The sequence below is a fragment of the Salvelinus fontinalis genome, chromosome 1, assembly GCF_029448725.1.
Source record: "Salvelinus fontinalis isolate EN_2023a chromosome 1, ASM2944872v1, whole genome shotgun sequence".
Lineage (NCBI taxonomy): Eukaryota > Metazoa > Chordata > Actinopteri > Salmoniformes > Salmonidae > Salvelinus > Salvelinus fontinalis.
The window spans coordinates 62683210-62709500 of NC_074665.1; the positions used below are offsets into that span (position 1 = coordinate 62683210).

A 26291-nucleotide genomic window follows, 5' to 3' on the forward strand; every position below is an offset into this window, starting at 1 on the left:
ATAACATGAAAACAGCCTAACCAGCACTGCTGGCAACAATTTAATTACTTAAATTATTTTTTTGCAAACGTTTACTGACACCGGCAATATTCAGCAGGTGTTGTACACACGCCACATAACGTTAGCTAACGAGCCAGCCAGCTAACGTTAGCTAGTTAAACAACAATGAACAAAGTTCCAACAATGTCACAGTACTAGGAGCTAACCAACCAGGTTCAATGTTAGCTAGCTAACATTAGGCTTTAACTAGAAACTAACATTAGGCTTTAACTAGAAAAGCAAACGGTACTGGGAAAGAAAGAATAACGTCAGCTAGGGAGCCAGCCAGCTAACATTAGCTAGCTAGCTAACAGTACACTTTAGCTTGAAATGAAAGTATCTTCTGTCAAAATTAGAAATGTGTCATATCTCAAAATGTAGCTAGCTATCTTACATTTTCAGATATTACACATTTCTAATTTTGACAGAAATTTTGACAGAAATTCCTGACGCGTCTCCCTGTCAGGAATGCCATACCACGGTTGCCCTTAGTTTGAAGATGTAATCCGGAGACAGGGGTTTTCTCCGTCTCTTTACCTATCATACTCTAATTCCACTGATTGCAAAACTTCATCCTCCAGAAAGTGGAGAGCAACACTTATGCAGCTCCACTACACAATACATTTTTTTTTAAATAGCCTAGTTCGACAGGATTACCAACATAGACTGACGAGCTTAAATTGACAGAAGCCTTGAATATGGCAGACCAATCCAAACTCCTCTCTCGGCATGTCCAGCTCACTCGTTATCTCAGCCAATCATGGCTAGTGGAAAGGTAGCTATATTTTTCTGTGGCTTAACCAACAACGCTCTTAATTTAACAATTTTATTCGTATTTACAGATGGCATACAAGTTTGTTATTAAGGCACATGAAAGTTCACATTTTCGAGAAGGCATTTCTGCCCCCAAAAAAAACACTTTGATAAAAATACAGAAATAATTCAAACGGCCCTTCTGTGACTTGCGACACATGCCTAGTTTCCTGATTCGGGTCACTGTTATTGTTGTTGGATAAGCTCAGGTAGTAACTTTGGTTTTGTGCCAAATGAACACAACCCAATAGTCCCCAAAATGGTAGGGAGATACCCTATTGGTTGATCACGTCTAATTTCACTTGAACTTTCTGGATTTTGTTTACTGAAGAAACATTTCCAATGATGAGCATTATTTTGGTCAGACAAACTGGTTTGGGAACCACCGAGGTACAGAGATTGGTAAGCAGCCAAACCTCACTAGACTTGAAGGAGCTGTGATGTTGGAAAACCTGTTCTCGTGTTCTGATTTGTGGGTGATGAACTGATAAACACCCCCACACCATGTGACAGATCAGTGTGAACAACATACTCTTTAGATTCTGAGTGAAAGTCTGAGAAAAATAACCCTTTTTCTTCTCATCGCTGTGGTTGAGTATGAAGTCACTAACTGTTTAGTAAATGGTCTTCCCTTTAAAGCAACATCAAGTCATTTTAACTTTTTCTCTGTCTCATCTCGCTTATTGTTTTAGTCTCAAATCAACTCGGCCTTGCAGCAGTATCAGCAACAGCAGCAACAGCAGCAACAGCAGCAGCAACAACAGCAACAACAGCAGCAACAACAGCAGCAGCAGCAGCAGCAGCAGCAACAACAACAGCCTCCTCCTCAGCAGCCGCCTCCTCAGCAGCTCTACAATGTACCCCATCAGGTGAGACACATGGCCATTACACCAAGTGAAATACCCTGTTCTAGGTTGAGTAGGATGAAGTTTCTCTTAGAAGCTATTGACCTTATGTGTTTTGAGTTTTGCCCCTGATGGCTATGATTGGAGAAGAGGTTTAGTATGTCATATAATGTTAGTTCATATGACGATCAATCTGTAATTCCTAATGTCTTCAATCTCTCCTAATGAGCACATATATCTTTCCTTTTTAGTTATACAAAATATTCTGTTTTCCTGTCATGAATGTCATATGACATTCTGTGGTGGACCTTGGTACAGTTATAAAGGCTTTGAGAATATCTGGAGTAGTGCTCTGTTGGGGGTTTGATACATGTTTTTGCTGCTTGGTTTGTAAACGAATTAGAGCTTGTCAGCAAAACTGTCGAACTGGGCAGAGTTCCAGAACTTTACCCCACTTTAAGAACACTGAGTGTTCTAACCCAGAGCAGCCAGTTCATATCACGTCAGTTAGACCTCTCACTCACTGAGTCACAGGATTTCATTGACAAATGGGTTTCACTTAGATAAAAGAAAATGGCATCCGTGTTTGTCAAATCAGATTTTTTAGAGGCTAGACTCTGCAGCATAGTTTTCCCCTTTGTTCTCTTTGACCTATGTAGTAGTTGTCTTATATTACATTCCACAGGAGGTTGGTGGTACCTTAATTGGGGATAACGGCTTGTGGTAATGAATGGAGCGGAATCAGTGGAATGATATCAAATACAGTTGAAGTCGGAAGTTTACATACACCTTAGCCAAATACATTAACTCAGTTTTCACAATTCCTGACATTTAATCCTAGTAAACATTTCCTGTCTTAGGTCAGTTAGGATCAACACTTTATTTTAAGAATGTGAAATGTCAGAATAATAGGATAATTATTTCTTTCAGCTTTTATTTCTTTCATCACATTCCCAGTGGGTCAGAAGTTTACATGCACTCAGTTAGTATTTGGTAGCATTGCCTTTAAATTGTTTAACTTGGGTCAAATGTTTTGGGTAGCCTTCCACAAGTTTCCCACAGTAAGTTGGGTGAATTTTGGCCCATTCCTCCTGACAGAGCTGGTGTAACTGAGTCAGGTTTGTAGGCCTCCTTGCTCGCACACGCTTTTTCAGTTCTGCCAACAAATTTTCTATAGGATTGAGGTCAGCGCTTTGTGATGGCCACTCCAATACCTTGACTTTGTTGTCTTTAAGCCATTTTGCCACAACTTTGGAAGTATGCTTGGGGTCATTGTCCATTTGGAAGACCCATTTGCGACCAAGTTTTAACTTCCTGACTGTTGTCTTGAGATTTTGCTTCAATTTATCCACATAATTTTCCTACCTCATGATGCCATCTATTTTGTGAAGCACCCCCCACAACATGATGCTGCCACCCCCGTGCTTCACAGTTGGGATGGTGTTCCTTCGGCTTGCAAGCCTCCCCCTTTTTCCTCCTAACATAACGATGGTCATTATGGCCAAACAGTTATTTTTGTTTCATCAGATCAGAGGACATTTTTCCAAAAAGTACAATCTTTGTCCCCATGTGCAGTTGCAAACGTAGTCTGTCTTTTTTATGGCAGTTTTGGAGCAGTGGCTTCTTCCTTGCTGGGCGGCCTTTCAGGTTATGTCAATTATAGGACTCGTTTTACTGTCGATATAGATACTTTTGTACAGTGGGGCAAAAAAGTATTTAGTCAGCCACCAATTGTGCAAGTTCTCCCACTTAAAAAGATGAGAGGCCTGTAATTTCCATCATAGGTACACTTCAACTATGACAGACCAAATGAGAAAGAAAAATCCAGAAAATCACATTGTAGGATTTTTAATGAATTTATTTGCAAATTATGGTGGAAAATAAGTATTTGGTCAATAACAAAAGTTTATCTCAATACTTTGTTATATACCCTTTGTTGGCAATGACAGAGGTCAAACGTTTTCTGTAAGTCTTCACAAGGTTTTCACACACGGTTGCTGGTATTTTGGCCCATTTCTCCATGCAGATCTCCTCTAGAGCAGTGATGTTTTGGGGCTGTTGCTGGGCAACACGGACTTTCAACTCCCTCCAAAGATTTTCTATGGGGTTGAGATCTGGAGACTGGCTAGGCCACTCCAGGACATTGAAATGCTTCTTACGAAGCCACTCCTTCGTTGCCCGGGCGGTGTGTTTGGGATCATTGTCATGCTGAAAGACCCAGCCACGTTTCATTTTCAATACCCTTGCTGATGGAAGGAGGTTCACTCAAAATCTCACGATACATGGCCCCATTCATTCTTTCCTTTACACGGATCAGTCGTCCTGGTCCCTTTGCAGAAAAACAGCCCCAAAGCATGATGTTTCCACCCCCATGCTTCACAGTAGGTATGGTGTTCTTTGGATGCAACTCAACATTCCTTGTCCTCCAAACACGACGAGTTGAGTTTTTACCAAAAAGTTCTATTTTGGTTTCATCTGACCATATGACATTCTCCCAATCTTCTTCTGGATCATCCAAATGCTCTCTAGCAAACTTCAGACGGGCCTGGACATGTACTGGCTTAAGCAGGGGGACACGTCTGGCACTGCAGGATTTGATTGGTGGCTGACTAAATACTTTTTTGCCCCACTGTACCTGTTTCCTTCAGCATCTTCACAAGGTCCTTTGCTGCTGTCCTGGGATTGATTTGCACTTTTCGCACCAAAGTACGTTCATCTCTAGGAGACAGAACGCGTCTCCTTCCTGAGCAGTGTGACGGATGTGTGGTCCCATGGTGTTTATACTTGCGTACTATTGTTTGTAGAGATGAACGTGGTACCTTCAGGCATTTTGAAATTGCTCCAAAGGATGAACCAGACTTGTGGAGTTCTACAATTATTTTTCTGAGGTCTTGGCTGATTTCTTTTGATTTTCCCATGATGTCAAGCAAAGAGGCACTGAGTTTGAAGGTAGGCCTTGAAATACATCCACAGGTACACCTCCAATTGACTCAAATTATGTCAATTAGCCTATCAGAAGCTAAAGCCATGACATAATTTTCTGGAATTTCCCAAGCTGTTTAAAGGCACAGTCAACTTAGTGTAGGTAAACTTCTGACCCACTGGAATTGTGATACAGTGAAATAATCTGTCTGTAAACAATTGTTGGAAAAATGAATTGTGTCATGCACAAAGTAGATGTCCTAACTGACTTGCCAAATCTATAGTTTGTTAACAAGAAATGTGTGGATTGGTTGAAAACGAGTTTTTATGACTCCAACCTAAGTGTATGTAAACTTGCTACTTCAACTGTACATCAGACATGGTTTCCAGGTGTTTTCCATTCCGTTTGCATCGTTCCAGACATCATTATGAGCCGTCCTCCCCTCTGCAGCCTCCTGTGCTGCATTCTCTAGGAATGTTATTTTTTTTTGTGCAAATTATTGATGTTCAACCAACTTGAAAAATACCTCACTAATGCTGGTCACTTGATATGTGTCAATCAAACAATGTAATGTTTACTCAATGAAAGACTTATTGCAATTTCTGCATTTGTGTGTGTACCCCGTCTCTTCAGCAACATCAACAACATACAGACTCATACGGGGTAAATTATTGATGTGCAACTCACACAGACAACTGAATCGCCTTGATTTGAAAAAGGCTATACTCATATGTATCAATCAACAAATGTATTATTTACTCAATGAAATACTTATTGCAATTTCTGCGTGTGTGTATCCCGTCTCTTCAGCAACATCAACAACATACAGACTCATACGGGGTAAATTATTGATGTTTGCAACTCGCACAGACAACTTTGAATCGCCTTGATTTGAGAAAAGCCATACTCATGATATCTATCAATCAACAAATGTATAGTTGACTCAATGAAAGACTTATTGCTATTTCTGCGTGTTTGTGTTCCCTGTCTCTTTAGCAACATCAACAGCATACAGACTTATACGGGGTAAGCAGCAGCGGTTCCCAGCCGCAGCACAGTCAAATCACAAGGCACTTCATTCTTGGTGCTGGGGTGTGGAATGTACTCTATTCTATATACACACTGTAGTAACTGTTCTCTTTCTATCTATCTCAATCTATCATTCTCTCCACAGCTCCCCCAGCCCCAGCAAGCGCTGCTTTCACAGGTAGGCTGATTAGGGACAAATTTGTCTCTCTTGTAAATTTAATGCACCTTTCAGAAAAAGTATTGCCACTTAAGTCATCTTGTCTTGAGTAGAATTATTTAGTCAAATATAATAGGCCTAAAAAGATGCCATTTTGTCATGAAAATTCCAAACGCGCTCTTGTTATAAGTAGGCTGTGATTTTGGAAGCATGCGGTACAAAACCAAAGCTATTGGGGAAGGAATTGTGAATGCATCATAATAGTCTAACGTGACCGTGTCTCTCTTTCTGCCATCTGCGCGGATGTTGAAAGAACTGGAGTGGTGAAAACAAATTCCCGGTAGGCATCCCCACCTTATCACTTTTCAGTTTTAAAATCCAGGTTAAATGTTTTAACCTTCTTCATAGCCAAATACAATAACAGGACATGTATGGCCCCAATGAGTGTAATAATCAACACCTTTTAATAAATGAAGAGAACCGCTAAGGGACATTTGATTCAATTAAATCGCAAATAACATAATAGGCTCCATATACAGTAGACACTTCAAACAGTTCCATTATTAAATACACAGATTTAGAATTTAGTGGTACTTCATACAATTCATCCATTTAGGACTTATACAGAAGGTAGTAGTAGGATGAAGTTGTCCCTGGACACTGACCTATAACTTTCCTCCTCCCCAGCCCCCCGTGGCTCTCCCCACCAGCCTCTCTCTGTCCAACCCCCAGCAGACAGCCCAGATCACCGTGTCCTACCCCACGCCTCGCTCCAGCCACCAGCAGCAGAGCCAGCAGCAGAGCCAGCCCCAGAAACAGCGCGTCTTCACCGGCGTTGTCAACAAGCTGCATGACACCTTCGGCTTTGTGGATGAGGACGTCTTCTTCCAGCTCAGGTGAGTGTTCAGACTCTGGCCCAAGTCCTCTCAGATCTCCACAAGTGCATAGAGTTTAGGAGTCCTTTTAGGGTTGGGCCACAGAAGACATCGAATTGTCTTTTTTCCCATGGGTTTTCTATATTTTGCTGATTGCATTCCTAATTTGTGTACCTTTTATTCTAAAGCAGTAATGTTTTGTTTAATTTCAAGTGTGAAGTCTCCGTATATTGCAGTTTTTAAAGCAATTTCAAGTGGGTAAATAATGGGTGATGTCTCCACAGTGCGGTGAAGGGGAAGACCCCCCAGGTGGGTGACAGGGTCCTAGTGGAGGCCGTGTACAACCCCAACATGCCTTTCAAATGGAACGCCCAGCGCATTCAGACCTTACCTCAGCTGGCCAACCAATCGGTGAGCCTCACCTAGCCCCTACACACACCTGGGAAACATTCAGTAGACAGTCCTGAGGTAAAACTGAATAACTTTTGTCTCCCTACTGAATATGATCCTGGTGACCCTGTCAACAGCTAAAACCAAAGCCGTACGCCTTGATCAGATTGACAGCGTCATTTCGTTTTGATACACCAGAAGTACATTAATTTCCAATGGAACTCTGCATTAGCCTTGCAGCATTGGGTTGCAGAGGCATTTGCAGTGCGTTGTGTACAATTGTGTACAGATCCTTTCGACATGGGGCCCTGCATTATCATGCTGAAACATGAGGTGATGGTGGCGGATGAATGGCATGACAATGGGCCTAGCTTATGTCTGCCCATGCCATAACCCCCCCTCCCGCTACCATGGGGAACTCTGTTCACAACGTTGGCATCATCAGCAAACCGCTTGCCCACACAACGCCATACATGCCGTCTGCCATCTGCCCGGTACAGTTGAAACTGGGACACTTTTCCCGCGTGTCAGTGGCCATCGAAGGTGGGCATTTGCCCACTGAAGTCTGTTACAATGCTGAACTGCAGTCAGGTCAAGACCCTGGTGAGGCGAGCACTAAGGCGAGCACTCAGATGAGCTTCCCTGATACGGTTTCTGACAGTTTGTGCAGAAATTCTTCAGTTGTGCAAACCCACAGTTTTATCAGCTGTCCGGGTGACTGGTCTCAGACGATCCCGCAGGTGAAGAAGCAGGATGTGGAGGTCCTGGTGGACATTCTGGCAGTCTGCATGCCATTTGCATGCTCCTTCAACATGAGACATCTGTAGCGTTGTGTGACAACTGCACATTTTAGTGCAATTTTATTGTTGCCAGCACAAGGTGCACCTGCGTAAAGATCATGCTTCTTTATATGCCACACCTCTCAGGTGGATGAATTGTCTTGGCAAAGGAGAAATGCTCACTAACAGGAATTTAAACAAATTTGTGCACAAAATTTGACCAACACTTTACATGTTGCGTTTATATTTTTGGTCAGTATATTAGCTAAAGGTGAATGTTGAACTTTTGTTGCACACCTATCCACAAAAAATCTTGGTTTACATAATGAAGAAGGTTACAACTGCAGAATTTATTACTCAGCATTGATGCAATGGCGAAGGTGGCAGGTAGCCTAATGGTTAGAGCCAGTAACCGAAAGATTGCTAGATCGAATCCCCGAGCTGACAAGGTAAAAATCTGTCGTTCTGCCACTGAACAAGGCACTGTTCCTAGGCCGTCATTGTAAATAAGAATTTGTCCTTAACTGACTTGCCTAGTTAAATAAAGGTTAAATATATATATTTTTTTAAATGACACTGTCGTTCTGATCGAGGCATAAGCCAGTGACACCTTCCACCTCAATTTGAATGCTTCCAGGGTTTGATTCCAACCTGATCATTGGCTCGCTCTTCCCGTCTGCCCTGCTTGACTCACTCTCTGATTTAAATGTAATGTAAGCCTACATGTAGCCTATTTGTAGCCTTCAAGCAGTATAGATGGAGCCATTGCCATATTCACCCTCGATCTCAGTGCAGAGGTGAAGTTTGAGAGTGATCAGATTGGAACCCAGCCCTTTGTGTGTCTGTTATTAACCTCTCTGATCTCCACCCCTCCTCCCCTAGCTTCAGCAGCAGCCCCAGTCCTTACCTCCAGTTCCCCCACAGCTGAGCAGCTTCTATGCTGACCAGGGAATGCAGCAGCGCTACTCAGACATGCACTCCGTCGGCATGGACAACAGACAAAATGTAACACTCCCCCCGCCTTACCCTGCCCCCCCCACACACACACCTCTATGGCCCTCTTATTCTCTTTCTTTTTTCTTTATACATATTCCTACTTCTTTCACACAATCTGTGCTTCTCCCTCCTCTCTTATATTCTCTTCTATTCTCTCTCCTCAACTTTCTGTCTTCTCTCTCTTTTCCTTCTTCACGCTGAGCATTTATTTGTGTTTCAGACCCAGATGGTTTCCTGATCTATAAAAGCACAAAAATGTATTCAATGCATTTTATCTCGGAGCCTTATGGTCTGTCAGAAAATTTTTATGAATGCAATCCAAATGTCTATGCATATATTTGGGGCTTTTCTAACAGTGAAATCAAAGAAAATTTGCAATTTTGAAGGTGAAATCCATAAGATTTCCTTTCATTGTTGATTTAGGCTAACCATGCGAGTCCCATTGATGGTAATGTTTTTTGTGTTTTTCGCTTACATTTGTACAGACATTTAAAGAAGTTAAATCAACAAATACTAGGATTTCTAGGATATCTTTCAGAATGCACTTTTGACACACTTTTTCTTCACTTCTCTGACCCTTCTTCAATGTTATGATTTTCACACATGATTATCACCTTTTCACCTCACAAACAGGTTAGGAACTACTATCAAAACTGGAAAGTTCTCCATACATCAAACAGAAAGTCAAACACCTATCATTCCAGGGTTTTGCAGAGTTTTATAACTTCATCTTTTTGTCGTTTTTTTTTTGTGGAACCTGTCCTGTCTTTGCAGATAATGCAGACCGAATATATGCTACTTTGGCAGTAGTTTTCTCGTTTGTTGACAGAATTTAGTCACTGTACCTGATTGAAACAACTGTACTTGCCAAAAAACTTTTTGGGTGAAAGAAATGGACGCCTTCCAAACCTCACTCCTCTAGTTCTGTTTTGCTTTAGCACATGGTTACCGGTTGGCAGCGGCACAAACCTCATTTAGTGTATGTCCTCTTTGCATAATGATATCCATGAAGCACATTTCTTTAACTTAAGCTCATATATGGGACAATAAATCACAATAAATCACTTACTCTGGTAAGATACCTCATGGGACAGCTCTGGGGTAATGCTAACCTCTTTTCTCCCATACCCCACCCCAGAGCCAGCCTCCAGGCCCTAATATGATGAAGCCGGGTCCCAACATGCTCCAGTCTCTGCCTCCCCCCACCAATTTCAATGTACAGGCCCAGGGTCCCCCTCCTCCCCTGCTCCAGGCCCAGCTCTCTGCTGCCTCCTTGGCCCCGCTCCTACATAACCCCCCTCCGCCCCTGCTATCACAGCCACCACCCAAAGGTAGGGGGCACTATGATGTCGATTTGTGTTTTTCTTATGCTTTTAGATTTAGTTGCTACTTTTGCAGAAAATAAAGAAAGTATTTGTAATATATCTGTCTGTGTTTATGTATTTGTCTGTCTGTGTCTGTTTCTCTTTCTCGCTTTGCGTGTTTCCCCTTTCCTCTAGATGTGTTCTCAGGAGGTCTGCTTCAGCCCCCAGTGAGGATGATGCCTCAGCCCGTCCGGCGTCTGGACCCCTCCCCCCGCTTCCCCAACCGTAATGACCGCCCTGAACTCATCCTCAGGACCAAGGATGAACGCAGTCGTGAAAGAGACCGTGAGCGCAGGAGGTCCAGAGAGCGCTCTCCCATACGTAAACGCTCCAGGGACCGTTCTCCGAGACGTGATCGCTCCCCACGCCGCCCTCGTAGGGTGGTGCCTCGCTACACCGTCCAGTTCTCCAAGTTCAGCCTGGACGGGTGGGTCGACCAATCATTATAATCAGTTTCAGATTTTCATTGCTACTATATCTGGGTGTAATCTCGAAAACACGACCATTGGCAACACAGTGACTAGGGTGTGATTTAAATGATGGACTCTTGGCATAGAGGAACTACACCACTGCCTACATTACTAGTTTATCCGTTTGAATAAAATGCTAAATAGTAGCTAGCAAGATGGAGATCACGGAGGTCATCTTTAATGAGTGCATTTCACAAGTGGCTAGTTTGCATCAACTACCTTAACTAAAACCACTGAAAAGGTTTTTCCTGCACTCTTTGGTTTTCAATTGTGACGTTCTGGCTTGTCTTCCTTTTAATTTTGGGGGAGAGTCCCCTAAATTAGTTTTTTTCCCTTCATAGACAGTGACATAGTTTCTCTATGCCAAAAGAGTCAATTGAAACCAGAGGGGTATACTACGAAGGAAGCTAGATCTACTCAGGGTTTTCTAAAGCTAGCCAGCTTCAGTTAGCTTCACATTCCAGCACAGGCTTCCTCCTTACAAAAGTTTTACTGTGCTTGAAGTTTCAAATGCATTCTGTCATTATTAAATGTGTAATGTGATAGGTATTTTAACATGACTAGTTTTTAACACATAAAAAATGAACACTTCCTCAAATGAAGGGGAGGATGACCCGATCTTTACGAAAGGGAGGAAATCTGATTTAATTTATCCTCAACTCGTGGCTCAGACACTTCATTCGGGATAAATGGAGTTAGCCCTGAGTTAGCCTGCCTCGGAGCAGGTTAGTTTTGAAGCGTTCGTTGCCATAGAAATCAACCTGGCTAAAAGGTGAGCCACTTTCGTGGTACTGGTTATCCCGAGTTGAACTCGAGAGTTGACCAAAGTTACCTCAGTAACTTCTCAAACCTGATTCGTAGTATAGGGCTCTGACCCTAGTCACTGTGTTGCCTAGGGTTGGGCTTTTGTCACTACTCAGGGGTGCAGCAGTTGACTTTAGAACTGTGTGTATGTAGGGGCTTCCCGAGTGGCGCATTGGTCTAAGTGCTAGAGGCGTCTCTACAGATTCGGATTCGATCCCTGGCTGTGTCACATCCGGCCGTGACCGGGAGACCCATGACGCGGCGCACCATTGGCCCAGCATCGTTAGGGGAGGGTTTGGCCGGCAGGGATGTCCTTGTCCCTTCGCGCTCTAGCGACTGCTGTGGCAGGCCGGGCGCATGCACGCTGACACGGTCGCCAGTAGTATGGTGTTTCCTCCAACACATTGGTGCGGCTGGCTTCCGGGTTAAGCGAGCAGTGTGTCGAGAAGCAGTGCGTTTTGGTAGGGTCATGTTTCGGAGGACACATGGCTCGCGATATTCACCTCTATCCGTACTGGTGTTACAGTGATGGGACAAGACTGTAGCTACCAATTTGGATATCACGAAATTTGGGAGAAAAAGGGGTAAAAAATAAGAAGTGTGTGTGTGTAGTGGAGGGCTAGGTGAACTGTATATATTCCCGAGTTTCGGCACCAACTCGGAGCCTCTCGGGCCTTTCTTACAGTGTACATAGAGTCTTCGGTCTGCTCGCTGTTCCTCGTGTGTCCCTGTTTCTGATTGTTATAAAGACGTGCATGTGAGGAGGTAAATTGAGGTTGTATTAAAGATGTTTTGTAATTGATAAAACAATGCTATGTGGCTGCATTGAAGCAGGTTCTAGGTGCTTTGCTAGAACCGTTTGTAGTGACTACATTTGGTAGAACTGTACTATTTTCTTTCCCCTCCAGTTCTAACTGTGACATGATGGAGCTGAGGAGACGCTATCAGAGCCTGTACATCCCCAGTGACTTCTTTGATGCTGTGTTCACCTGGGTGGATGGCTTCCCCCTGCAACGGCCCTTCCAGTTCGGCAACTACTGTAACTTCCACATCATGCACAAGGAGGTGGACTCTCTGGTCAAGAACACTGCGGTTCTGGACCCTCCCGATGCCAACCACACATACAGTGCTAAGGTAGGGTATACACACAGACAGGTTGCATGCGCATGTACATACACCTGTACAGCGCTATGTTGTGATACATACATACACACACACACACACACTTACTAATACCACTTACAGTGCTAAGGTATTCCACACACACCCTCACCTGTCCTGTCTGTTGTAATGCATTGAATAGGTGATGTTGCTGGCCAACCCCAGTCTAGAAGAGCTCTACCATAAGTCCTGTGCTCTGGCTGAGGACCCTCAAGAACTCAGAGACTCCTTCCAGCACCCCGCCCGCCTCATCAAGGTCAGTTAGGTGTCAACCAATCAGGTGTTTTTCCCTAGCCTGGCGTACGGTATGTCTAAGTTATAGAGTAGCATGGCTTAGGCTTGTTTTTGACCTCTTGTTTGTCTCTCTTTCGGTCTCTCTCTGTCGCTCAGTTCCTGGTGGGGATGCGGGGTAAGGACGAGGCCATGGCCATCGGGGGCCACTGGTCCCCCTCCCTGGATGGAGCGGAGCCTGAGAAGGACCCGGCCGTGCTCATAAAGACAGCCATACGCTGTTGTAAGGCCCTCACAGGCATAGACCTGAGTCTCTGCACTCAGTGGTAAGTCCTGCTCTTTTCTCAACCTCCTTTCTCTCTTTTCTATCGCTGTCTTTTCTCTGTCTATAACTAGGCCAGTGGTAGTATTATAAGGTTTTGTTAACTCCCAACGATTACTATATAGCTTTTTTTGTTGGTTTTTGGACATTAATGACTGATTCTGTCATTTGATTTGCCTCTTAATTATTTTTTGTTTTCCAATGTCTTTGGCTACCAAATGACGCCGTCCTGCTTCTATCTATCTTTGTATATCTATGTTGTGGATTGATGCATTGATTTTTGTGGCTCGAAGCGCAGTCTCCCGGACCAGAAGACACCACCATTACTTTTCGTGTTTTAAATGTTTTCTTTTCATTCTGTTAAATATCTTACATATTTAACTTCTTGCTATCACTGTCCTGTTCTCTGATTCTGTGTCTTCTCTCACAAACTCTCCCGTCCGCGAGGTCGTAAGCTACACAAACACAGAAATTCTGAGCTTTGATTGACTGATGGCGAGGGTTGAGACGGGTTTGGGGTGTTACCAGGCTTGATGTTTTGTCAAAACAAAAAATGGCCGCTGTTATCCCTGAAAACCAATGGACAACCACTGGAGAGCTGCAGACTGGGTTCCATGCTAATGTTGTGTGTTGGGGGGGAAACTGTAAAAAGTTCAAAAGTCATTGGGGGGGTAATGTAGCCTAGGCTAGCCCTAGCCCTGTTTTTGAGAGTTGTGTCCCTGACCCCAATGTTTCTTTCCAATGCGCCTTCTTCCTTTGCGACAGGTATCGTTTTGCAGAGATTCGCTATCATCGCCCTGAGGAGACTCACAAGGGGCGGACAGTGCCCGCACATGTGGAGACAGTGGTTTTGTTTCTTCCGGATGTTTGGCATTGTCTTCCTACCCGCTCAGAGTGGGAAGGGCTGTCGCGGGGACTTCGGGAGCAGCTGGCTGAGAAGCTGTCCGCGGAGCGGAAGGAGGCTGACGGAGAACAGGCACTGAACCGCTAATCCCTCTTCTCATTTCCCCCGCTTCTCACAGGAAGAACACAGCCACAGGATATTCACTAGACATAACCACCCCAGATACACACAGTACATTATGTTATACAAATCTAAACACACACAGAGGGCAAACCAGATATCACCATCATCGCAGGCAGGATATTGAACTACCTGGTCCCCTTTAGGTTCAGTTCCTCTCACTGGTCCCCCCCTCTCCTACCGTCCTGCTACCTGGTCCTACCCCCACTGTCCCCTCCCTACACCCCCACCTGCCCTCACACTCAGCAGACACAGTGGACGGAGACTAGGTCTTATCTGAATGACAATGCCGCGACTGGCCAATCAGCTTCCAGCTTTATAAATTACTCGTAATTGGGTACTAAACTGGAAATAGCCTAATTTTAATTGGCTTTATTTGCTTGTGCCAAAATCACAATGAATAAAAAATGAACCCGCTTGCAATTTTGGCTGCTTGCATGAGGGGAGGATAAAATGACATTATTTGATTATTTGCTTGGGACCGCTGAGGATTCTAAAAGAGAATGCTGGAACCTGCAGAGCTAGTTGCATTGGCATGTGTTTGTTCTAGATTTTGTTTTAGATTTTTTTTTATATAGTTTTTCTTCAGTTCAATATCTGCTGAACTTGAAAAGAGAGAAAAAACCCTTCCCTAAGTTCTGTCTGTCGTCTGTTCCTGTTTTGATTGGACTGTATCTAGAGCTTGGTTTGTTCCAGGGCAGTTGTTTGGACAGATGGTTTTCTATGATCTTTTAGAACCTAACAGAACCAAAATAATGCAGAATCCTGAACTATCCAAATCAGAATCTCTGTCAGACTAGGATGGCTAGCTAGGGAACCCACATACAGACAGTTGGCATACACACTGAGTTTGGCAACACAAGCTTTGAGTTGAACCTGATGTACCTACCACTACACAGATACAGACCACACCCCCTTTGGAACCCACTGTCATTGATTTACCTTTTTGTGTTCCACAGAACGTGATTGATTGGCCGCTGGGGATGGGGGGAGGGGCATTGGTTTTCCGTGATAAAGGTTTTATATTAAAGAGCTAGAGGGCGTCCCTGTGTTACCCACTACCCACCCTGCAGTAGCAGGGCCTACTTTATCATCCCAGAGCAACTCACTAGGACCAGAGAAACTATCAGACACATGATGTGAAGGATCACCTTTTGTTTTTTCACTATTTAAAACAACAGGAGAACAACTGTTTTAATGGTTTTCTGTCCCTCTTTCTTTTTCTTTCTCTATCTCTCTATCTCGGTTGGACGTTTCTTTCTCAAAGGAGGAAGAGGAGAAGGATGAAGAAGATTCTAAGGAGGTGACCACCCCGACACACTGGACTAAGCTTGATCCGAAATCAATGAAGGTAGTATTCGATAGTTGAAAATACTTCTTATTGTACATTATGCTCTGCTTCAGTCAGCGTTCGCTCCAAATCACAATGTAAAATTACTCATTTTGTGCTTCAGTTGCACTTCTCAACTCAGATGAAATATCTTTGCTCTCTTCATTGGATCACCAGACAGCTCTCTGACTGCTGTGTAGACTACTTTTCTCCGGTACTTTCCTTCTGTGTAGTTTTTCTCCGGTAGCAAGTTAAAATGCAAGATTGACTTTAAGGGAAACATTAGGAAATGTAGCTGGGTACATTCTTTCTATGATAAACATTAGAAATATGATGGCCTTGCATCGTTTTTGCAAAACAAACACACTAATGTATTTTGTGTGAAGAAACACTATAGTCGCACACCCCTTATCACTCCATTGTTGACTTTCTATATAACACTCAGGTTAAATGGTTTTGAAAATGCAGGTTTCTGAAAGCTAATGCGACCCCTGGACCAGGCATAACGTTATAGCCAATTGATACAAATCATCATATCATTATGCCAGGAAGGTTAAGTTTATTTTGCCGTTAACATTTAATTTGGAAAGTTTTATGGGAAAGCCTTTAAGAAATTGTGTAGGCCATCATTGTAAATAAGAATTTGTTCTTAAACTGTCTTGCCTAGTTAAATAAAGGTAAAAAACTAAGTGGTAGACACGGTCATTCCCATGCCGTTACGTCTTCAGAAAGTTGCAAGAAATACACATTACATTTACATTTAGTCATTTAGCAGACGCTCTTATCCACTGATGCATTCTTTAATATTCTCTACATGTAGACTTTGGATTGAACGAATCTGCGTGCACTTTTTTCTCTAGGGCACTCGGAAAGAATAGCACAGTTAAACCTAGCGTTACAATTGTTCTCTGGGTGATTTATTTATATTTTTGTGGGGGTCGCACTGATGCTCCCAAAATAAAATGTCAGGTCACACAGCAAAATATCTAGGCTCGACCAAAATTGTCACACTTTAGAGCCCTGGTCACAAGTCATGTCAATGCATTCTTGTCTGTAGCACCTCAGCAGGGCTAGCATTTTGGTAGTTTACTAGTGCACTTATATTTTGTTATGTATTCTGTGTCTCATTCCAGCATTCCTGTATTGATGTGTAGTAAAGTGGTACAAAAAAAGCAGCTGATGCAATCCATTTGTTCAGCACAAAATACATTTACAAAAATAAACAATACGTGGGAGCTTCCTATTTTGAATCACATTGTATATCCAATCCATCCTAAATGTGTGACAAAATAATTATAAATGATGAACTGACCACCTCTCTTGTAGGTGAATGACCTGCGCAAAGAGCTAGAGTCACGCTCCCTGAGCTCTAAGGGGTTAAAGTCCCAGCTGATCGCACGCCTCACCAAGCAGTTGAAAGTGGAGGAGCAGGTAGAGGAGGCCAAGGAGCCTGAGAAACCAGAGAGCCAGGTCCCTGATGAGGAGGAGCCTCAACACATGGAGGAAGACAGAGAGGTACAGTAGAGGAGACCAGGGTACTTACGACTAAGACACTTACTACTAGGACACTTGTGTCTACTGTACTAACACCAAAGCTGAGGTATGCTTTTAGTGCATTTAGCTACAGTTAGCACAATGACAAACAGCATCACCAGAAATGGCTTACTTGAATGGGTCCACTGATTTCTTGTTTCTGATTATCCATCTCCTCATCCCATCTCTCTCTGACTGTCTGTTCATCAGGAGGAGGAGAGGAAGAAGCAAGAGGAGTTGGAGCGTCAGCGCAGAGAGAAGCGCTACGTGCTGCCAGACGAGCCCACCATCATAGTTCACCCCAACTGGGCGGCCAAGAACGGCAAGTTTGACTGCAGCGTCATGTCTCTGAGCGTGCTACTGGACTACAGGGTGGAGGACAACAAGGAACACTCCTTCGAGGTGAGACAACAGTCACAAAGTCTCAGGACACTCAGTGAACACGAACACACACACGTATTAGCAGCAGCTGCACTGAGTATTGGTATCTCCCAGTCATACACTGAATTTAACACCCCGTTCACGAAAATGGTTTGCTCCTACAGACATTGAGTCACTGGCTCTGGCTTGCTATATAAAGCAGGCATCGAGGCATTCAGTTACTGTTTGATTGGTTCGAATGGACAAAACGAGTGACCTAGTCACACCATTTCAGTATCTCAGAAACTGTCTGCCTCCTGGGATTTTCACGCACAACATTATCTAGGGTTTAAAGAGAATGGTACTACAAACAAAAAACATCCAGTCAACGATACTGTTCCCTCTAAGCTGCGTTCATGCACAGGTGCACAGCTCCCCTCGGACTGCCGCACAGAAGAAATATCAGTCTCCCCAGAGAAGCACGAGATTGAACTTCACTCAACTTTCTAGAGTTTTCCCCTTTAGTTAACACTATCAAGAACGGCATCTCGGAAAGCACCACTCGTTGGTCCTTGTGGTGTAATGGCGTAGGGAATGTTTTCCTAGCACACGTTAGGTCCCTTGATACCAATTGAGCAACGTTTGAACGGCACACCTTGTAGAATCCATGCCCCACAGAATCCAGGCTGTTCTCAAATTGTATTTGTCACATCTGCCGAATTCAACAGGTGTAGTAGACCTTACCGTGAAATGCTTACTTACCTTAACCAACAATGCAGTTCAAGAAATAGAGTTAAAATATTTACTAAATAAACAACAACAAAAACAAAACCGGTACCGAGTCAATGTGTGGGGGTACAGGTTAGTCGAGGTAATTTGTACATGTAACTAGGGGTAAAGTAACTATGCATAGATAATAAACAGCGAGTAGCAACAGTGTAAAAACAAAGGGGGGGGGCGGGGGGGGTAGGTGTTAATGTAAATAGTCTGGGTGGCCATTTGATTAATTGTTCAGCAGTCATATGGCTTGGTGGTAGAAGCTGTTAAGGAGCCTTTTGGACCTAGACTTGGCGCTCCGGTACCGCTTGCCGTGCGATAACAGAGAGAACAGTCTACGACTTGGATGACTGGAGTCTTTGACAATTTTTGGGGTCTTCCTCTGACACCACCTAGCATTTAGGTCCTGAATGGCAGGAAGCTTGGCCCCAGTGATGTGCCGTGCCGTACGCACTACCCTCTGTAGCTCCTTATGGTCTGATGCCGAGCAGTTGCCTTACCAGCCGGTGATGCAACCGGTCAGGATGCTCTCGATGGTGCAGCTGTAGAACTTTTGGAGTATCTGGGGACCCATGCCAAATCTTTTCAGTCTCCTGCGGGGCTAAAGGTGTTGTTCGGCCCTCTTCACGACTGTCTTGGTCTGTTTAGAACATGATAGTTTGTTGGTGATATAGACACCAAGGAACTTGAAACTCTCGACCCGCTCCACTTAAGCCCCGTCTATGTTAATGGGGGCCTGTTCGGCCCTCATTTTCCTGTAGTCCACAATCAGATCCTTTGTCTTGCTCACAATGAGGGAGAGGAGGTATCCTGGCACCACACTGCCAGGTCTCTGACCTCTTTCCTATCGGCTGTTTCATCATTGTCGGTGATCAGGCCTACCACTTTTTTGTGTCGTCAGCAAACTTAATTATGGTGTTGGAGTCGTGCTTGGCCACGCAGTCATGGGTGAACACAGAGTACAGTAGGGGACTAAGCACGCACCCGTAAGGGTCCCAAGTGTTGTGGATCAGCGTGACAGATGTATTTTTGCCTACCCTTACCACCTGGGCACTTCTTGTCAGGAAGTCCAGGATCCAGTTGCAGAGGGAGGTGTTTAGTCCCAGGGTCCTTAGCTTATTGATGAGCTTTGAGGGCACTATGGTGTTGAACGCTAAGCTGTAGTCAATGAACAGCATTCTCACATAGGTGTTCCTTTTGTCCAGGTGAGAAAGGGCAGTGTCTAGTGCGATTTGAGATTGCGTCATCTGTGGATCTGTTGGGGCTGTATGCAAATTGGAGTGGGTCTAGGGTTTCCAGATAACGGTGTTGATGTGAGTAATGACCAGCTTTTCAGCTATCCAAAATTTCATGGCTACCGACGTGAGTGCTACGGGGCGGTAGTCATTTAGACAGGTTACCTTCGCTTTCTTGGGCACAGTGACTATGGTGGTCTGCTTGAAACATCAGGGAGAGGTTGAAAATGTCAGTGAAGACACTTGCCAGTTGGTCTTTGCATGCTCTGAGTACACGTCCTGGTAATCCGTCTGGCCCTGCGGCCTTAAATGTTGACATGTTTAAAGGTCTTACTCGCATCGGCTACGGAGCGCGTGATCACTAATTTTGGGGGTAAAGGGGTGTCCGACCCGGTACTAGATGGGTGTACCTGATCAACTGGCCACTGAGTGTATACGTATGTACAAGAATCCAGTATTTAAATAAATATGTGGTGTGTACCAACAGTGTACTCTAAAATACAAAGTACAGAATGTGTGTTTAAGTATTAGGTGTGTGTGTGTGTGTGTGTGTGTGTGTGTGTGTGTGTGTGTGTGTGTGTGTGTGTGTGTGTGTCACCTGATATACGGCTAGGGATGGCTGTTCAACTGATGGCATGGTAATCAAAGCTGTTTTTTAGTCTTGTTCTTGCTACTGATGCACCTGTACTGTCTACTCTTATTAAGGACGTCACTGGGCTACCTTCTGGCAGACGGAGACAGTACAGGTGCATCAGTACCAAGACCGAGACTAAAAAACAGCTTTGCTTACCAAGCCATCAGTTGAACAGCCAATCCTAGCCGTAAGAGTTGCAATAAGAGTTGCATCAAAAGGTATCATGTCTCTGTCTCCTCTTCTCTCCAGGTTTCTCTGTTTGCGGAGCTGTTTAACGAGATGCTACAGAGAGACTTTGGCTACAGGATTTTCAAGGCCCTGGCCTCGGTGCCTTGCAAGGACGACAAGAAAGACAAGAAGGATAAAGCCAAGAAAGAGGCAGAAAAGAAGGAGGCAGAGAAGAAAGCAGATGTGAAGAAAGTAAAAGAAGAGGAGAACGGAGAGCCGGTGACAAAGAAGGCAAAAGAGGAGGAACCGGAGAAGAAGGTAAATACAATAGCTCTCGAGAGTGAATTGTATTTATATTGAGAAAAAGTAGGTGGGAGCTTCATGGCTCTTGAGTGAATTGTATTTACAGTGCTTTCAGAAGGTATTCATACCCCTTCCTTGACTTATTCCCCATTTTATTGTTACAGCCTCAATTTTAAAAAAAATTCTACACCAATCTACACACAATACCCCATAATGACAAAGTGAAAACATGTTTTTAGAAATGTTTGATTACAGCTGTGTCTTTCTGGGTAAGTCTCTTAAGAGCTTTCCACACCTGGATTGTGCAACATTTTCCCATTATTCATTGCTAGACAACCATTTTCAGGTCTTGCCATAGCTTTTCAAGCAGATTTAAGTCAAAACTGTAACTGAGCCACACGGGAACATTCACAGTCTTCTTGGTAAGCAACTCCAGTGTAGATTTGGCCTTGTTAATATCCCAGTGTCTGGTGGGAAGCAGACTGAACCAGGTTTTCCTCTAGGATTTTCCTTGTGCTTGGCTCCATTCTGGTTATTTTGTATCGTGAAAAACACCCCAGTCCTTAACGATTACAAGCTTACCCATAACATGATGCAGCCAACACTATGCTTGAAAATATGGGGCGTGGTAGTCGGTAATGTGTTGTATTGGATTTACCCCAACCATAAGATTTTGTACTCAGGACAAAAAGTAAATTGCTTTGCCACAGTTTCTGTATAGGCTTCCTTTTTTTCACTTGGTCCATCCTCAGTTTTCTCCTATCACTGCCATTAAACTCTGTAACTGTTTTAAAGTCACCAATGGCCAATCCCTGTGAGGTTTCCTTCCTTCCGGCAACTGAGTTATGAAGGATGCCTGTATCTTTGTAGTGACTGGGTATATTGATACACCATCCAAAGTGTAATTGATAACTTCACCATGCTCAAAGAGATATTCGATGTCTGCTTTTTTTAATGACCAATAAGGTGCCCTTATTTGCGAGGAATTGGAAACCCTCCCTGATCTTTGATTGAATCTGTGTTTGAAATTCATTGCTCGACTGAGAGACCTTACAGATAATTTAAAGTGTGGGTTACAGAGATGAGGTAGTTATTAAAAAATCATGTTAAACACTATTATTGCACACATAGTGAGTCCATGCAACTTATTATGTGGTTTGTTAAGCACATTTTAACTCCTGAACTTATTTAGGCGTGCCATAACAAAGGGTTTGAATATGTATTGACTCAAGACATTTGCGCTCAAGACATTTTTTTTTTTTTTTTTTTTGACAAACTTAATTCCACTTTGACATTATGGGGTATTTTGTGTAGACCAGGGACACCATTTTTAATCGGGCTGTAACACAACAAAATGTGGAAAAGTGCCTTTCTGAAGGCACTGTACATAAAGTTTGCTCCATGATGTAAAGGAAGTGCTCGGTTTTTCAAACAGCCTGCTAGTTCTAAGTTGTGCCTATGCCATGTATTTTCCAAACCCAGGAGGAGGGTGAGAAGGAGGAGGAGAAAGTGCTGAAGGAGGATTCTATAGATGCGGAAGAGAAGGAGGAGGATGAGAGCAGCAACACTAATGCTGAGGAGTACGACCCTCTGGAGGCCGAAGATGCTGATGACGATGATGAGGATGGTACATGCAATGCAATGCGCCTGTCCTAATTCATTATGGGCCTGTGTCCCGGACACAGATTAGCACTAGTTCTGGACTAAAAAGCATGCTCAAGAGAATCTCTATAACAAACCCTAGAACTGTTAAAAAATTATTCCCTGTACGTTTCACACAATTTCACCAGTACAAATCTGACTGACGGACTTCTGTCGATTCTTTCTCAGATAAAGACGATGAAGACTCTAACGGCAGGGACAGGAGAGACGACCGCAGCAGCAGAGACGACAGGAAGTCCAAAGAGCGGTCCTCTAAAGACAAGGAGAAGAAGCAGATGGTGACCTACAACAAGGACCTGCTTATGGCCTTTGTCTACTTTGACCAGAGCCACTGTGGCTACCTGCTGGAAAAAGACCTGGAGGACATCATGTACACACTGGGGTTACATCTGTCTAGAGCCCAGGTATACACACACACACGCACACTGGGGTTACATCTGTCTAGAGCCCAGGTATACACACACACACACACTGGGGTTACATCTGTCTAGAGCCCAGGTATACACACACACACACGCACACTGGGGTTACATCTGTCTAGAGCCCAGGTATACACACACGCACACTGGGGTTACATCTGTCTAGAGCCCAGGTATACACACACACACGCACACTGGGGTTACATCTGTCTAGAGCCCAGGTATACACACACACACACACTGGGGTTACATCTGTCTAGAGCCCAGGTATACACACACACACACGCACACTGGGGTTACATCTGTCTAGAGCCCAGGTATACACACACGCACACTGGGGTTACATCTGTCTAGAGCCCAGGTATACACACACACACGCACACTGGGGTTACATCTGTCTAGAGCCCAGGTATACACACACACACGCACACTGGGGTTACATCTGTCTAGAGCCCAGGTATACACACACACACGCACACTGGGGTTACATCTGTCTAGAGCCCAGGTATACACACACACACGCACACTGGGGTTACATCTGTCTAGAGCCCAGGTATACACACACACACGCACACTGGGGTTACATCTGTCTAGAGCCCAGGTATACACACACACACGCACACTGGGGTTACATCTGTCTAGAGCCCAGGTATACACACACACACGCACACTGGGGTTACATCTGTCTAGAGCCCAGGTATACACACACACGCACACTGGGGTTACATCTGTCTAGAGCCCAGGTATACACACACACACACACACACACACACACTGGGGTTACATCTGTCTAGAGCCCAGATATACACACACACACGCACACTGGGGTTACATCTGTCTAGAGCCCAGGTATACACACACACACGCACACTGGGGTTACATCTGTCTAGAGCCCAGGTATACACACACACACACACACTGGGGTTACATCTGTCTAGAGCCCAGGTATACACACACACACGCACACTGGGGTTACATCTGTCTAGAGCCCAGGTATACACACACACACGCACACTGGGGTTACATCTGTCTAGAGCCCAGGTATACACACACGCACACTGGGGTTACATCTGTCTAGAGCCCAGGTATACACACACACACACTGGGGTTACATCTGTCTAGAGCAGGGGTGTCAAACATACGGCCCGCGGGCCGGAACCGGCCCCCAAGGAGGTTCGATCAGGCCCGCAGGATAATTTGAAAGTGGAAAAAATGCATAAAAGACATGGAATTAATATTTTTAATTCGCTGCAATTCATGGATTATCCGCTAAGGGGCGCACTCTTTCCATCAGAGTAGAAGACAAGCCGCATCACTGAGACAGACTGAAAACAGCAGACGGTATCAATGCGCCATCTGCTGCTTGTTACGACGTTGTTAATACCTTGGTCTCTACCTCTCCGCTACACCCTCATTAGCCAAAATGTCGTTATCCAAACGGAGAAAAGTAGATAAGGAGTGTAGAATTTTCAAAGAAAAATGGACCACGTCCTATTTATTTACAGAGATGCACGGAAAACCTTCGTGCTTGGTGTGTTTGCAACAAGTTTCGGTATTGAAGGAATATAATATTCGACGCCACTACGAGACTCATCACAGCGAAAAATATGACGGCTTGCAAGGACAACTGAGAAGAGATAAGATTAACGAATTGCTGGCGGGTCTGAGGAAACAGCAGTCAACTTTCATCCAGAGCCGAGAAGTCAGTGAAGCAGCGGTAAAAGCCAGCTACCTAATTGCTAGCGAAATAGCATTAGCATCGAAGCCGTATTCCGACGGTGACTTTGTTAATTTGTGAATGATAAAAGTAAATTGCACATTTGTCTAAGGAAATATGAGGTGTTTCATGAAATGTTTTGTAAAAGGATAGTTCATTAAATTTCAATATTTTCCTAATGTTCTTGTGCTTCTTTACACCAAAACAAAGGAAAGACATGATATTTTGGTTATTTATAGCAGAGTATGGTATAATTTTAATGGTCCGGCCCACTTGACATCTCCCTAGGGCGTATGTGGCCCACGATGCGAAATGAGTTTGACACCCCTGCTCTAGAGCCCAGGTATATACACACACACACACACTGGGGTTACATCTGTCTAGAGCCCAGGTATACACACACACACACTGGGGTTACATCTGTCTAGAGCCCAGGTATATATATACACACACACACTATAGTTACATCTGTCCAGAGCCCAGGTATACACACACACACATACACTGGGGCTTGAGCTCAAGGTTACACACGCCTGCCCTGCTATTTTTATATTCGTCACAATATATGTGATTTTTCATTTGTTAGTACTTTTCATAATGTTGATTCATTTGCAGGTAAAGAAGTTGTTGAACAAGCCGGTGGTGAGAGAGTCGTGTTACTACCGTAAACTGACGGACGCAGCTAAAGATGAATCTGCTCCTTCCTTCAGTGAACCCCTGCTAGACAACCTGCTAGGTGAGGGAAGGAGACCTGACACTGGAATGGGTTATTCATTTTTTCTCTTTGACTTGTCTCAAAGCATTTTTTTAAGCTTCACTAAGGTGGATCGGAATGATCCATTCCTTCACCAATGCTTTCTGTGAATACCCAACATCCTAGTTAGAACTGACCTAGTGTGGTTTATTTTTGAGTCTGACACTCTCTTTCTGCTCTCTTTCCCTCCCTCTGCCTTTCCTCCTCGATCACCTCCTTTCTCCTCCCTCCTCAGGTAACCGTGCCTTGCTGCCCATGCTTGTGTCTCGTGGCCAGGCAGCGCCAGTGGAGGCTAGTGAGTCCGGAGGCGGCAGCAGTCTAATAGTGTATAATGGCGCCATGGTGGACGTGGGCAGCATCATGCAGAAACTGGACAAGAGTGAGAAGGCCAGGGAGGAGATTGAGCAGAAACTCATGGTGCAGGACTCCAAGATGGGTAAGAGACAAGTCACCTCAACAGATTTACTCAGTTCTATTCATTGCCATTGGGACATAGGCCACTACGAGCTCCCTCTACTTACTATCCTTGGCATCATTCTGTGCCTCGCTTCTGATCATTGTTAAACTCAGACTGGCTTTTTTAGGTCTTCAAAGGTCTTTTAAGCTCAGATGGCTTTGACGCAATGTTATCCTAATTCTACGGCCTGATGGCATTAGAATTGCCCCTTGTGGGAGGAAAAAAATATATGTATTTTTAATACCTGCAATTGGTGAATGAACTTCAACCGGAAAAAAAGTCTAATTTAATAGAATGTATTCCTGAGTGTCTAAACCTGTATGTGTGTGTTTTTGTGTTCCAGCCGAGGACACCAAGCAAATCCTCCAGCTGGTATCAGCTAACCGAGCCCTGTCTAAAGATCTGGAGGAGGTGAAAGGAAATCTGGGCCAGACGGAGAACAACTTCAGAGCTACGGTGGAAGAGAAGACCGTCTACCACGACCAGCTCAGCAAGACACTCAACAACCTGGGCAACACCATTAAGGAACTTCAGGGAGTCCTCAAGAAGGTAGAATTGATTGATTGATTGATTTATTGGTAGACATGAGTTGGTTTTAAATGGTGATATTCATGGATTTCCATTAGGTCTCGAAGAAAGCACTTTACAATTTCTGGTGGATTGGGTTAGTTGTTAATGGGAGATTTGCATGAAACTTTAAGTTATGTTTAATAATCTTAA

General features: G+C 44.1%; 1 protein-coding gene across 4 annotated transcripts in view; it reads left to right on the forward strand.

The window, feature by feature from the left end:
- LOC129859468 (cell division cycle and apoptosis regulator protein 1-like) overlaps positions 1–26291 on the forward strand; it is a 40318-nt gene that overhangs the window by 11744 nt on the left and 2283 nt on the right. For 2 of the 4 annotated variants that reach the window (XM_055929300.1, XM_055929308.1), the window contains exons 4-27: positions 1545–1721; positions 5254–5283; positions 5431–5460; positions 5617–5646; positions 5795–5827; positions 6120–6146; positions 6494–6702; positions 6966–7092; positions 8733–8855; positions 9985–10177; positions 10346–10637; positions 12393–12618; positions 12788–12901; positions 13036–13202; positions 13964–14174; positions 15490–15573; positions 16879–17067; positions 17296–17487; positions 20341–20577; positions 22045–22189; positions 22393–22628; positions 24976–25096; positions 25350–25550; positions 25915–26120. In XM_055929300.1, the coding sequence (XP_055785275.1) occupies positions 1545–1721; positions 5254–5283; positions 5431–5460; positions 5617–5646; positions 5795–5827; positions 6120–6146; positions 6494–6702; positions 6966–7092; positions 8733–8855; positions 9985–10177; positions 10346–10637; positions 12393–12618; positions 12788–12901; positions 13036–13202; positions 13964–14174; positions 15490–15573; positions 16879–17067; positions 17296–17487; positions 20341–20577; positions 22045–22189; positions 22393–22628; positions 24976–25096; positions 25350–25550; positions 25915–26120 (3600 nt within the window). The remainder of the gene's footprint in view (positions 1–1544; positions 1722–5253; positions 5284–5430; positions 5461–5616; positions 5647–5794; positions 5828–6119; positions 6147–6493; positions 6703–6965; positions 7093–8732; positions 8856–9984; positions 10178–10345; positions 10638–12392; positions 12619–12787; positions 12902–13035; positions 13203–13963; positions 14175–15489; positions 15574–16878; positions 17068–17295; positions 17488–20340; positions 20578–22044; positions 22190–22392; positions 22629–24975; positions 25097–25349; positions 25551–25914; positions 26121–26291) is intronic. The other 2 variants (XM_055929315.1, XM_055929321.1) reach the window with 2 other exon arrangements.